We start from the raw sequence: 15,536 nt of genomic DNA on the forward strand, positions 1-15,536 counted from the left end.
CTATGCCACTTAATGACCTGTGCACCCCTAAACACCCCTATTTGTTTAGGGAAGTGTGTGTTTTAATACCTGTGGCAGGTATCTTGATGCACTTATGGTCCTTGTGACTTTTTATATTTGGTATATTTTAGCTGTTTATTAGTAAAGGTTACATTTTAACTTTTCTCACCACTTTTTTGCTTGTTTGTATTTGTTTGAGTATCCCAGCATGCACAGGGATTCTCAAACAACCAGCATCATAAAAGAGGACGTTGGGGAGGGGGGAATAAAGCAGTTCGGGTAGTGAGGGAAGAATAGGAAATTTTAAATTGAAGTGTTTTAGAAAAAAAATTAGATGACCTCAACTAGATAAGCATTTAGGATTAAAAATTAATGTGTTTCAGACCACCCTTTTAAATGTTTAAGCCCCCAGTGAAAGTGTGTGCATGCACTGTTTGGTTGCAACACTGTTCAGACTGAAAACAAAATGTGGGTGTGTTCCTTGGAGACTGAAGTTCCAAACCCGAATTTTACCCGTATTATTTTTTTCTTTTTACATTTTTTCCTCTTAGATTTTCTCCAATGTCCAAATGAGTCCTTCAGACTATCTTGATGGTCCAAAGGTGCGGATCTAGAAAGGAAATGGCTTTATTCTCTCACTTTATGCATTTAATGACAGTGAGTCACAGCAGACTGCTGACTGTGCTAAGTGATAGCCTTCTCCCGGGAATACCCTAGCTCTTACATGGTGGATAGCGGATTCTGAAAAATCAGACCATGTAGTGGACAATTTCTAGTGACAGGAAGGTTCACCATGTGCCAGTGTAATGGATTCCAAGTGGCCAGTTATTAAAGGGAATCTGTCAGCTGTTTTTTTCTGAGAGCAGCATAATGTAGAGACAGGAGACACTGTTTCCAGCTTCGCTTACTCTAGTTCTTCTAATCTGCTGATAAGTTTTCTCACTAGAGGACTAGTAAACATGCTGCCATGTAGTCCAACCCTGCCACCACTACTGACCGCTTTCTACCTATACATAAAGCACATAGAAAGCGATCAGTGGTGTGGTTGGGGTTATACAGGGCTCAGCATTCAGACATCTGCTAGAGCTACAGAAGACAAAACTGTGATTTTAGCAAAATGTCAGCAAACAGCCCAGTAAGGAACACATCACTGGAATTGGGGTCTCTGCTCCTCCATCATGCTGCTCTCAGATGGGATGGCAAAAGCCTGCTGACAGATTCCCATTAAAACATGGGCATGTTAATTCTGTTCTCTGCCAATATAGCTACTAGAGAGAAGACACCCCTTTCTATTTTACAACACAGGACCCCTAATTTTGGGGCGGGAGATGATGTAAACAGCGGGGCTGTGGAGTCGGAGTTGGTGTCCATTTTGGTGAGGTCGGACTCTGTATAAAATGGGCCAACTCCGACAATATATAATAAATTTGGTACAGTAGTACAATGCAGTTTGTGGGGAATATTTTTTTTTCAGAGGAATTTTGGAAAATGATGAAATGTCCTATTCCTAACATTCAGAAAAGAACTTTACACATTGTTTTTTTTCTTCAAAAAAAATAAACATCTAAGCCCTTTCTATTTCAGCAGTGGTACAGAAAGCTGTGTATCATACATTGTTTTATAGAATTAAAGGGGTTGGCCACTACTTTTCTATTGAAGGCCTACTCTTGGGATAGGCCATCAATATCTGATTGGTGGGGGTGCCACACTTGTTACCCCCTCCGATCAGCTGTTACATGTGCCAGTCACATGGTCCAGTGGGCTATTGTAACATTTGAGTACATGCAATAAAGGTCGTAACAAGATTGTATTACTCATGGAGATGTAGTGGCTTGTCACAATCCTGCTGATAATACGTGATTGCTCCAATGTATAACATATGAGTATTTGTACTTGTATTGCTACGACGCAAAGTGTTAAGCCATCAGTGGTCTAAGGCAGGGTTCCCCCAACTCCAGTCCTTAAGGCCCACCAACAGGTCATGTTTTCAGAATTTCCTTAGTATTGCACAGGTGATGGATTTCTTGCCTGTCCAGGTGATCTAATTATCACCTGAGCAATACTAAGGAAATCCTGAAAACATGGCCTATTGGTGAGCCTTGAGGACTGGAGTTGGGGAACCCTGCTCTAAGGTACTGATAGTGGTGCCGCAGCAGGAAAACAAGTTATGGGCCCCTGGTGCCTGTGCGGTTTCTAAGTTCCAGTCTTATAAATAACACCGTCCTGCTCTTGATCATTGATGGGGGTGGGGTGGAAACCATGTGATGAGCTTAAAAAAAACAAACCCTTTTTGGCCTTGGCACATTTAAGCGTAACTGTACGTCCCGCGCTGGACTGAAGTGTGGAGGGAGCTCAGGAGCTAAGCTCTATCCACAGCCGGTTAATGGCAGCTATGTCCCATAACCGGCCGTGACGGCAGCATTCAGAGCTGGGCTCCAATCACTGCTCTGAAACCATTTAGTTGCTTCTGACAATTCTTTGAAATAATATGCGTGCATACCGCATCCTATCTGCTCTCCGCGACACAGAGGAGTTACCCGGGGGTTTGCTGAAAGTGCCGCCTCAATCTTGGTATTCCTGTAATGCTCAGTAGAAAACAGTGACTTCCACTATATGCTGCAATACAGTATTACTAGATTGTGAACTATTCAGTATTTTCCATATCTTTGTATGAATTTGACCCAAAACTGCATCAAATTTTCACACAAGTCCTAATAGGAGCATATCAATGAGAAAACCAGTGCTCTCTTAAAATAAATAAATTTCTGCAGTTTGCTAAACCTCATCTGAACAAGCCAAAAGACTATTGAAGCAATGTTTTATAGATTGACAAAACCAAAATAACACTAATTTAAACTAAAAAGCTGTGTTTGGAGAAAGAGAAACATTGCATTGCAACATAAAAAGCTAATTTCATCTGTGAAACCCAATGTTGGTATCTTGGTTTGGACTCATTTTGCTGCATCTGGGCCAGGACAGACTGCAATCATTGCTGGAACAGGGAAGTCTGAATTTCATCAGCAAATTCTAAAGGAAAATGTCAGGACATTTGTCCACAAGCTGAATCTCAAGAGATTGCGGATCATGCAGCAAAATAACTGCTCAAAGCAGGCAAGTTCTTCAAAAGAATGGTTAAATAATAATTTTGGAATAGCCAAGTCCTTAAAGGGGTGGTACCAAGATCAAATACATTTTTAATCTAAATTCCTATTTATTTAGTGCTGTAATCTAAACTAGTTTCTAATATACTTGCATTAAAGACTCCCTACTGTCCCTTAACTACGCTGTCTAACTGCCATTCTATTTTTCCCTATTTCACGTGTGATGACTCTTCATTTTGTGTTTCACAGTGCAACCTAGGATACTCAAACGAAGGGTTATCAGAGTGCAGAGGCTGTGGTCACTGCCACAGCACCTGTCCCCTCCCCGAAACAAAGCGTCATCAGTGATGTCCGTTTCATGGGCAGGCTGAGCTAGTCCCTGCGCTCTTTCATTTTGCAATATGCACAATCAGAGCGGACACTGTGTTTCTGGCTCAGATCAATAGTAAGAACTGGCAATAGAGCAGCGTGCATGGTCAGTGCGCATTGTCAGGATACCCAGCGTTCAGATACAAGCATCGCCCATGCAAGTGACGTCATTGCTCTCTACACGCCGCTGGGTATTCTGCCACCACGCTCTGCCACTGCACTCCTCTGTTACTAGCTCATTACTACTGATATGAGCCAGCAACACAATGTGTTCTGTGACTCTGCGCATCGCACAATGACAGCGCGCAGGGACTAGCCCAGCCCTTTAAACAACACGTAATAGCTGTTAGATACTGTAATTGGGGAATAGTAGGACATTTTTATTTAATACAAGCACCACCCTTTTAATCCTATAGAAATGTTATGAAAGGTACTGAAGCAAGCAATTCATGGGAGAAACCCCCTAACATAACAGTTGAAGCTGTTTTGTATATAGGAAAGGGCTGCAATTCCTTCAACGGAATGTGCAGGACTAAGCCATTACAGAAGCTTTAAGATACAGCTATTCCTGCTCAAAGGGGTCACACCAGAAGCTCAAAGCAAAGGTTCTTAATTTTGTCACTCAGGCTTGTAATGTTGGATTATTTTCCTCAAACAGACCATCTAATGTTTGACTTATTTGTTTGATTTGGATCTTTTATCTTCTATTAGGACGTATGACAATCTGATGTAGTTTTAGTTGTAATTTATGCAGAAATATGGGAAATGCTGCAGGGTTTTCAAGTAGCACTGTAGTATAAGCGAACAAATGGTTGCAGGTTTAAGTTTCCTAAGGATACTAAAAAATATACAAATCTGAATTGTCCATTCACCACCGCCTTTATAAATAAAGAAATAAAAAACCTTTGGCATTGCCATATCCATAAAAGTCCAGCAGGAAAATATAAAAGTAACCATTTGGTAATTGCTGTAAAGAGAAAGAAACTTGACATGCCAGAATAGAGTTTATTTTGGTCACCCACCACGCCTCCATAAAGATAATATAATATGCAAGTTTGTTAGTGCCATAATTAAACTGACCTGGAGAATGATGCTGACAGGTCATTTTTACCTTTACAATGAACAAGTAAAATTTCCATGTTTAATTTCCTGGAGGAGCATTGCATGGCCTAGAAGTCTCTTTACACTGGCATGTCACTCTTCACAAGGAGAGACTTGACCCCCTTTAGATACCAGTCTTTCATACAGCCAAATCAGATTACTTGCTGGAAATAGCAGAAGACGGCGGCTGGTACGTATTTTACTAGAGGCAGGGGACGGTTATTGGTGATTCCAACTCTGGTGTGGGTGTAGGGTTTCTTTTTAAATTTCACCACCAGAGTGATGACACAAAGAAGCCATCATATGGCTGTCAACGTAAAAGTATGTTACGACTCTTTCAGAGGAGAAAAAGAGCACAAATGAAACCTTGCCTGGTCCTGAAGTATCAGAATATTTTGTTATATCTGTGTCTCTACTTTGGCTGGTAGACTTGTGAACAAACCCTTTTAAAGGGAAGCTGACACTCTATTCATGCCACCTAACTCAAAGGCAATGTGAATTAGAGCCTGGCTGTAGGATTGCAATTAGGTATGTTCTTCTCAAACGTTCTGATGTTTAGGGCAGGTAGACACTAGCGTATAACTCGTCTGAGGATCGCATGCTAAACCACGTACTGGCCGTCGCCTCTCCTGACCTGAGCGTGACAGCATGATGGATTTCTATACAGCTGTCAATCTCAGGTCAGGAGAGGTGCCTGCCAGTATGAGGTTTAGCATGCGATCCTCGGACGAGAAATACGGCAGTGTCCCTGCCCTACGAGAGAACCTAGTTTGGAGATCAGGAGGACTATATTGAGACCAGACTAATCTGCTTCTCCGTGCTGAGCTCTAGTTGATTGACCAGTTCAGTTTATTTTGTGTGTGTACATGGGGAGAGACCGGTCAATCAACTGGAGGGGGCAGGGAAAATGTGTAAAAATAAGAAGGATAAAAAGCTGTCATTTCATGCATGCTTCTGCATATACATTGGCCATTCTTTAAGCTGATGGTGTTTTGAAGGTTATTTTCCCTCGTTTTACAGCTGGAGAACAAAGGAAAGGAGCCTTTTAGAAATGGTGACACTTTTCCTGAGTCTCCAAATTCCACAGAGGATAACCGGAAATCTGGTAAGTTTGTTGGTATGAAATCCAAAACCTATAGAACGAGGGGTCCCCAACCTGTGGCTCTGCCAGCATTAGGTCTTGCAGACTGCTATGAAGGGCAGGTTTCCATTGGTGGCTCTTGTGATTAGGCCTGCTCAGAAGAGCAGATTTGGATGAGCATATACTGGCCTTGCTATAGGATGATGCTACAAGTCAGAGGGAGTGCTTGAAGCTGGATGCGATAGTGTGATTACAGTGCCTGATGCAAGGATACCAAGGGTAGGTAAGGTGGGATTCCCTGGATCTAGGAATACTGCCTTAGCCAAAACTTCCCCATAGAAATCACACTATCAGTGTTATTACCGTGAGGGAGAGCAGGAGCTGGAAGTCCCTGCTCAATAGGGGACAGGGGCTGGCTGTGGCTGGCGACCCTCCATCAGTACTGAATGTGGCTCTGAAGGCAAGAAAGGTTCGGACCACTGATATAGAGCATTTCATTCTGGTTATTATATTCTGGAGAGAGCAGCCGATGGCTCCTCTGCGTGTTTGGCAATGGCAACACTGTGTAAAAAAAAAAAAAAAACTATTGCCCGAATAAGACCAGATTGGTTGTCTCTGCCCTTTGTTGACACAATTTAGTGAAAGTCATGGCGAATGTCAGCACACCCTAAAAGGCTCATACTAGCCTTTGACATGTCCTTGTTCTCCAGCTCTGGCTTTTCCTTATCTGTAGCATTTGTGTTTGCAGATCAGCAACTTGTACAGTATACAACGTATCCATTGATGGCTTTCTTGGACAGCGACCCTGGCACCTTCCTTTCGGACACGCAGACAAGCAAAACGCATGAAATGGACAATGCTTTGGAATCTAGTCTGGAGTCCCAGCCAACACAGAGCAAACTGGTGCGTCTCGAGCCGCTGACTGAGGCGGAGGCCAGCGAAGCTACCCTCTTTTATTTATGTGAACTTGCCCCTTCAGCCCTGGACAGTGATATGCCTCTTCTGGATAACTGACATGCTGGGCTACCACATACCTGTATATATTCATCAAAATGATGAACTATTTATTGAAGTATCATTTTGGTACTGTTTCTCCTTGTTTTTTTGCTATTTTGAGACACTGGGATTTTACATCTTGTTTTATTATGCACAATAACCTGTTAGATTTAGGAAAGAAATAGCAATTGTTTCATAATTCAAGTTTCCTTTGCTGTTTAATTATAAGTTAGACCCCAAGCTCCATTGTAACATTCCTGTAGGCCTGCTTTGTGGTGTCCAAAAAAAGGCAACATCTTCCACAAGCATTTACAAGACTGCACCCCTATACTGCCCCATGCATTGTTCTTGGCAAGCATCACCACGCAGGGGGCAGTGTGCCTTGCCATAGAGCAGAGCATATGTATATGCACACAATGCTCAAAACATACTGTCCGTGCAGCTGGCTATGGAACGTGCAAGGAAACGAGAGCTAGGAACTAAAGTGCCTGTCCTTTTTAGTGTGCTTTGAACAACAGGTTTATTTCAAGGGACCAATGAATTTCACTGTTCAAGAGTACATTGTCGATCTTTTATGTAAATCTGCTAATGCACTACTTGCAGAAGGAGGCTATGCCACGGCAGTGACTTCTTTTACCTAAATAAACTGATCTGTCCACTGAATGTTGTACTTCTTTTAAGAAAAAAGTCTTGCTTAAAGGGAATTTGTCATCCTAAGGACAGTGATATAGGAACAGACCATGATTCCAGCGATGTAACTGACTGAACAACTTGCTGTAGTTTTGAGAAGTTCTATTACTAGGAGATTATCACTAGAGGACTAAATAATTCTGCCATGTAGGCCTCCATATAAATGAGCTCTGTATAAACCTGCCCCCACCCCCATTCAGACCACTATACTGAGCTTAGGAGCATAAATATGCTTGAAATGCGTCCAGTGGTCTAACGTACCTCTTTTTTTTTCCCCCACATCAACCATTGTGGTCACACCCGAATTCCTGTTTTTATGGATTAAAACAAAGCAAGATTGTTTTATCGTGGAAGCTGGATCTCTTCTTCTTCCACCACTGATTAACAGCTTTCTGCTTAAAATGTGCATAGGCAGGAAGCTACCAATCAGTGGTGGGAGTGGGGCTATACAGAACTCTTAATATTCAGAGAACTGGTAGCTCGGCAGCACATAACAGTGATTTTATCAAAACTGCAGCAAGCAGCCCAATAAGTGATGCATCTCTGGTCTCTGACCCTACATCATGTTGCTTTAAGATAGGATAGCAAAAATCTTGTGACAGATTTACTGTAAACGCCACCTGCATTATTGTGTCCAATCAAAGTAGCATAAAGTAGGTACAGAGACCCCTTACTGGGCTTAAAGAAGTTGTTCAACCACGAAATCCAAATTTTTTTTTAACCTAATCTTTGCTGTATTGTAATATCTAACACCCCTATAAAAAAAATTCTGCCTTTCTTTCCTCCTGAATTTCACCTCATTCCCTGCACCTACTTTGTTTGCCTGCAGCTCTACCAAACTTGACAGCTCCCTGTGCTGTATTATCTAACCTCAGGGCCAGAGCTGGCACCGCCCAGTGTCCAGCACCGGCCACTGGCTGTCAGTATCTGCCCCAGCTTCATCACTCCAGAGCTGGAAATAACAGCTCAGTGTCCTCATCTAGGGAAAGCAGCACAATCATTGCACTCCACACCACATCTGCAGTGGTGATAGAGCTTCACATGTCCCCACATCACCCCTGCCATATGAGTACTGTGAAGTGAAAGGTCTATAGTGATGTATGTGTGTATATCTACATCTGAGGTATATATATGTAGATATACACACACTTACTCATGCAAACACACATCACTATAGACTGAGGTTCTGCAGCAGCCGAGGTGTGTATTATGAGGTTCTGCAGCAGCCGAGGTGTGTATTATGAGGTGTATATAATACACCTCAGATGCTGCGGAACCTTGTAATATACACGCCTCGGCTCCTGCAGAACCTCACAATACACGCCTCGGCTCCTGCAGAACCTCACAATACACACCTCGGCTCCTGCAGAACCTCACAATACACACCTCGGCTGCTGAAGAACCTCACAATACATCTTAGGCCTCCATCACATGTTCACGTGAAAGTGTGGCCCGGTCCATTTTTACCATCTGTGTGCAAGTGTGCCATCTGTGTGACACATACCGGAATAAAATGCGTTCAAGAAATTACAGATTTTTGTGTGTTAAAGGGAACCTGTGACCAGAAAAAAAAAAAAACACTATATAGGGTTAATCTGCAGGTTCATATTATTATTAACCTGCCCGGTGGCCACACCTAGCCAAACACTGCAAGGAGAAAATGAACTTTATTTCCTCCACAGATTCTCAGTTTCAGTCATGGGGCAGCGCTGGTTCAGTCATCACTCTGAGAATACAGATCTGCGGCTGTTACCGCGCCCCTGTGCTGAATGACACTTGCTCTGCATTGGGGTCGGCTGTCAGTCAGGGCCAGAGGTGCGGTTACAGCCGCCAATTTGTACACTCAAAGCGGTACCGCCCCCGTAATTGAAACCGGAACACTGCGAGGGGAATAACCTTAATTTATTCGTACTCCCATGACAGCACCACGAGAGAGAGGATCCGCCCATCAAGGACAGGAAACCTACAGGTTAAAAAGGGCGGCACCTCTCTGCCGCCTCAGTTTAGGTTTCCTGTCCTTGATGGGAGACCTCTCAGGCTTACCTGCAGGAATGAAGACGGTCTCTTGCCCCAGATGGAGTCGACAGGGTGTTTGGAGTAATGAAGTTTCCCACCCTGGGTCGGTCCTGGACTTCTGGAGACGCCACGGCAGGGCTCATTGGGGCACCTCCATGTGCGTTGCGGCGGGCATGACATTCCCTCCCGTGGAGGTCGATGTCCGCCATGTGTGGAGCCGCTTGCGGGCATCCTTTCCCCCCGCTATACAATGCAAGAGATCCGGGCCGCGCCGGCGGGGAACGTGACAAGCGTGGCCCTGTGACTTGTTTCCGGTGTGTCGGAGACTCCACCGGAAATGAGTGTAGCGAGCGCGCAACCAGGAAGCCGCGTGCGAGCATGATAACGCCGAAGCAGGAGTCCAGGGGCGTTCCGCTGGAACTGCTAACAGCGGCGTTTAGCCCACCGGGGGGGCGGGGGGAGTGGAGATGTGAATTCCTTCCAGAGCCGCCCCCCCAAAAAAAAAAAAATTCCACACAGGTACCGGGTATGGCTAGAATAAAAGGTTCCTGGCAACATACGGAGGTGCTTCCCAGCCCATTGTTTTTTTGTCTTGGTAAACATGGGAGATACACAGGAGCAGCAATCACCTCAGCAAGAACAACTGCTACAGGAGCAGCCCTCTGGGGAGCCCTCACAACTGGCGGTGCAACGACGTTCCCGGTCTGGGTCCAATCGTTCGGCTAGAAAGTTCACCGCAAAAAGCAGAAAAGAAGGACCAGTTGTTCGGCGTGATTCTCCGCCGGTTAAGATGGATTCTTCTGCTTCTACGGTACCAAATATTCCATGGGGTAAGTGGAATCTTCGTGAAAGTTCTACTAATTCTCCTCCTTCTCTATAACTTTCCTTCAGAGCAAGAAATGTTCAGTTAAGTCTAAACAAGGAATGTGCCCTATGCAGCAATCCGCTCCCTGATGCATATGTTAAGAAATTGTGCCAACCTTGTATTGACAAGATAATGACGGAAGAAACCCCAGGGTTTTCCTTGGGCTTAAAGACTTTAATTAGAGAAGAAATAGGCAAGGCTTTACAGGGGAATTCTGAGTCCAGTCATGTTCCTCGGGACCCTCAGCCGGGATCAGACTCTGATATATCAAACATTTCTTCCTCCTCTCTCTCTTCCTCTGATAGCGAGTCGGATAGACAGTGTTTTCCTCTGCAGGAGGTTGATGCCTTGGTGAAAGCTGTCTGGACTACCATGGGCATTATAGACACGAGGCCAGAAAAATCTGTAGAGGATGTAATGTTTGGGGGATTAGGTCAGAAGAAGAAAAGATGTTTCCCCGTAAATACAAGAGTCAAAGATCTCATTGATAGAGAGTGGCAAAAACCCAGACAGGAAGGGCAGCGTTCCTCCCTCTTTCAAAAGGAGGTATCCATTTGACGATGCCGCATGTACCTCTTGGTCAAAAGCACCAAGGTTGGATGTTGCAATCGCTAAGGCATCAAAAAAGTCTTCTCTCCCATTTGACGACATGGGAGCATTAAGAGACCCCCTGGACAGACGAGCCAATACCTTCCTGAAAGGTGCATGGGAGACAGCTGCTGGAGCTCTGAAACCAGCAGTAGTAGCCACCTGCACATCGAGATCCCTGATGGTTTGGCTGGAACAACTAGACAATCAGCTAAAGGAGAGTGTCTCTAGGAAGGAGATTATTTCTTCTCTTCCCCGGGTCCAGGGTGGCCTTTCTTGCTGATGCGTCTGCGGACTCTGTTTGGCAGCAAAATCATCAGCTCTATCAAATGCTGCTCGACGAGCCCTATGGATTAAATGCTGGCCTGGAGATGTACAGACGAAGTCTAGACTTTGTACAATTCCTTGCGAAGGGGAATATCTTTTCGGCCAGACCATGGACGAATTGTTGGAAAAAGCCGGAGATCCTAAGAAGGGATTTCCATCTGTACCTCTACCCTCTTTTAAGAAATCGTTTCGGAAAAAGAAATTTATCCGAAGAAGATTTTTCAGAGAACAAGAGAAATTCGAAGAAAGAGGTCGCAAAGGTAGAGGCCTACTCTTTGGTGGTTCTTCCAAAAATGACTAGAAGCCAGGGAAATCACAATTGGCCCAGGTGGGAGGGAGATTGTCATAATTCTTCCCAGCTTGGGAAGGAATTTCTCATAGTAATTGGATTTTGAGCCTGATTAAATTTGGTCTTAAATTTCAATTTAAAGCTCTTCCTTACAGAAGATTCATGATTGTTCCCTCTAGTTCCTCCCCAGAACGGCAGACTGCCCTCATATTGGAAATTCAAGTCCTAATAAAGAAAAACGTCCTGATTGAGGTTCCGGATTCAGAAGATGGTCACGGATTCTACTCCCCGCTCTTCCTAGTCCCCAAACCAGATGGGTGTTTTAGAACAATCATAAATTTAAGATCTTTAAATAGCTTCCTTAAAATAGACACCTTTAAAATGAAATCCTTGAAAAAAATAATAAAATTACTTTTTCCCCACTGTTATATGGTAGTTCTGGATCTTAAAGATGCTTATTACCATGTTCCCGTTCATAAGGACTATCAAAAGTATCTGAGGGTGGCCATTGAAATAAGTGGGGTGGTTAAACACTTTCAGTATACTGCACTTCCCTTTGGGTTAGCTATAGCCCCGTGAATTTTTACCAAACTAGTGGCAGAGGTTATGGCCCATATAAGAGAAAAAGACATCTTAATAATCCCTTACCTTGATGATTTCCTGATAGTGGGGAACTCCTTTGTTCAATGCGAGGTCCACCTTCAGGTAACTATTTCTGTCCTGGAAGGACTAGGTTGGTTTCTAAATCTGGAAAAATCTAGATTGACTCCACTAAAAGCTCAACAGTTTCTGGGGGTCATTTTAGATTCTGAAAGACAGTTGTGCTATTTATCAGAAGAAAAGATTGCAAAGATCCAGGGCTTGGTAAGACATTGTATGGCTAGACCCTCTATGTCACTCCGTAAAGCCATGTCATTATTAGGGACCTTGACCTCGAGTTTTTCCGCGGTGCGTTGGTCCCAATTTCACTCAAGGGCACTTCAATGGGATCTATTGTATAACGACTCAATCCTAGATGGACATCTAGACCGGGAGTTTACCTTGGCCCCTCGCTCCTTACAATCCCTTCGTTGGTTAGTACACACTAATCTTTCTAGGGGAGTCCCTTGGGAATGTAAGCCTACTGCAGTCTTGACTACAGATGCAAGTGCTACAGATTGGGGAGCTCATTTTGAAGGTAACTTAATTCAGGGGACCTGGTCAAAAAATGAGGTGCGGTTTTCCTCAAATGTTAAGGAACTTTTGGCGGTTGATTATGCGTTCAAGTTCCTTGTATATTTACAGGGCCAGGATGTCCGTATACTCTCGGACAATCAAGTCTCAGTAGCTTATATAAATCATCAAGGGGGAACCCGTTCAAGAGACTTAATGAGAGTAGCGGACGTAGACTTCTTCAGAATGCAGAAGATCATTGTCTCTCCCTTTCTGCTGTTCATCTAAGAGGGAAAGAAAACGTCACAGCAGATTTTTGTCAGTCGTACTTCCATAAAAGGAGAATGGTCCTTGAACCCTCAGATATTCTCCAGTATTGTGGCAATGTGGGGTCTTCCAACAGTGGACGTGTTTGCGACAAAATCCAATCGAAAGGTGACAACATTTTGTTCCCTAAACCCCAGGGAAAGACCCCTTTTAGCCCAAAAGACCGTGGTTCCCTTGTCTCCGGAGAATGTCCATAACAGACCCCTGGGTTCTTCCGGAGATTCCGGACCTTCTCACTCAGGGTCCGGTTTCCCATCCTCCAGCCTCAAATCTCCATTTAACAGCATGGAATTTGAAAGGGCGCTGTTAACCAGCAAAGGGTTCCCCACAAATGTAGTGAATACTCTCTTATGTAGCAGGAAACCCGTTACTACCCGCATTTATGCTAGGACCTGTAGGAAGTTTCTGTCCTTTTCAAAATTTAAACCAGAGGATGGGCCCCCTATTGGGAAAATACTAGAATTTCTGCAGCGGGGTTTAGAACAGGGCCTTACCCCTAGTACATTGAAAGTACAAGTTTCAGCTGTGGGAGCCTTGGTTTCTTCCGATATAGCGGCTAATTATTGGGTAGCACGGTTTATAAAAGCTTCTTTTAGGTGTAGACCTATTAATAAAACTAAATCCTCTCCCTAGGATTTAAATCTAGTCCTAAATGCCTTGACTAAATCTAGGGGCTCGAAGGGAGGGTTAGCCTCCCATAAAATTATTCTTAAAACAGCCCTGTTAGTTGCCCTGACTTCAGCCAGAAGAGTAAGTGACATACAGGCTCTTTCTATATCCCCACCATTTACTCAAATTCTGGATGATAGAATTGTATTAAAACCTGACCCAGCCTTTCTTCCAAAGGTAGTCACTCGGTTCCATAGGACTCAGGAGATTAATCTTCCAACTTTTTGTTTTCCCCCTAAAAATCAAAAAGAGGAGAAGCTGCACACATTGGATGTTAGGAGGTGCGTACTCAAATACCTGGAGGTTTCACACAGTTTTAGGAAAGATAGTTCCCTATTCATATGCCATCAGGGGGCTAGGAAAGGTTGTAAAGCTTCGAAATCTACAACTGCGAGATGGATTAGAGAGGCCATCTCATTTGCCTACTCCTCAGGGGATAAGGAAGTACCGGAGGGGTTGAGAGCTCATTCCACCAGAGCAGTAGCAACCTCCTGGGCAGAGAAGACAGGGGTTTCCATCGAAGACATATGTAAGGCTGCCACCTGGTCTTCTCCCTCCACTTTCTATAGGCATTATAGATTGGATTTGGGTGTCTCTTCTGATCTCACCTTTGGGAGAAGGGTGCTTCAAGCTGTGGTCCCTCCCTAATCTCCTTTCGTCTCTGTAATTCTCTCGTGGTGCTGTCATGGGAGTACGAATAAAGCCTTAGTTACTTGCCGGTAACGGGATTTTTCGGAGCCCATGACAGCACCCTTATATTCCCTCCCTAATTTCCCTTTTTTGCACCCTTGGGGGAAGTTAGTCAAAGTAATTGGCTTAAAATGAATTTGTTGTAATTAACCTTGGCGGTCCTCTCATGCTCTGTTAACTAAACTGAGGCGGGAGAGAGGTGCCGCCCTTTTTAACCTGTAGGTTTCCTGTCCTTGATGGGCGCATCCTCTCTCTCGTGGTGCTGTCATGGGCTCCGAAAAATCCCGTTACCGGTAAGTAACTAAGGCTTTTCCCCCCGCAGCGTTTTGCTATGTGTAGGCGCTGGGCAGCATAATAACAATGTTAACCTGCAGGTTAATAGCGTTATTTCTGCCGATAAGTTCCTTTTAAAAGATGTGCAAACATGATAACTAATTTATATCCGGCAAATGTATAACTTCACAACCACGCAATTACAACCTTTCATGCCTCGCAGGTGGAGTTTATTGTCCAGCTTTGTATTAACCAAACAAATAAGTAGAAAAAATGGCGGTGGGTCTCCCATATTTCTGATAACCAGTCAAGGTAAAGCAGACAGCTGTGAGCTGATATTATCTGGCTGGGAAGGTCCCTGGTCATTGGACCCTTTCCAGCCTAAAAATACCAGCAGAATTGGCACGTCACATGAGATGCGCCAACTCTGGCGCATTACCTGCCTCTTCTTGATTACCATGGTGCTTTAGCAATTGGGGTAATATTTTTGGGGGTTAACGTCAGCTGGCATCAAGCCCTGGGGTTAGTAATGGAGAGGCATCTATCAGACACCCCCATTACTAGCCCAGTAATGAAAAGGAAAAACGCTACTACACAGGGGTGGCTGGAGGAGGGGGAAGGTCTGGCAGAGACTGGAGGAAGGTATCTGTTGTGACTTCACCAACCAGACAGGAAAACTTTAGTGGGGTTTTCACCGGCTGCTCCAGAGTCAGGAGAGAGGCTAGTCATATGACGTTTGTATCTAGGCAACGGAGCAGAATGCTGACTGAGTAAATTACAAACTGTCACTATTCTGCAGCCTAGATACACTGATTACGCGGAGTTTTGCTCAACCTCTTTTAAGCCCTAGATCAGAATGGGATGGGGATTCCTGCTGCACATGCTCACAGGTACCTATCTTAAAGCACCACTCCAGCTTTTTTATTGCAATACTGGAGTGGTGCTACTGACAGAAGATTCCTGCACCTAATATTATACTTTCCCCACCCCCAGACCATGCCG

General features: G+C 44.2%; 1 protein-coding gene across 1 annotated transcript in view; it reads left to right on the forward strand.

Moving 5' to 3' along the window:
• The window catches only part of HSF2 (heat shock transcription factor 2), a 30,224-nt gene extending 22,918 nt beyond the window's left edge, over nt 1–7,306 (forward strand). The window contains exons 11-12 of the mRNA XM_073675947.1: nt 5,592–5,676; nt 6,401–7,306. Of these exons, the coding sequence (XP_073532048.1) occupies nt 5,592–5,676; nt 6,401–6,666 (351 nt within the window). The 3' untranslated portion in view covers nt 6,667–7,306. The remainder of the gene's footprint in view (nt 1–5,591; nt 5,677–6,400) is intronic.
• Nucleotides 7,307–15,536: the final 8,230 nt, after the last annotated feature.

This window comes from Phyllobates terribilis, unplaced genomic scaffold, assembly GCF_046119375.1.
Source record: "Phyllobates terribilis strain yellow unplaced genomic scaffold, ASM4611937v1 Scaffold_3__8_contigs__length_932513732, whole genome shotgun sequence".
Taxonomy (NCBI): Eukaryota; Metazoa; Chordata; class Amphibia; order Anura; family Dendrobatidae; genus Phyllobates; species Phyllobates terribilis.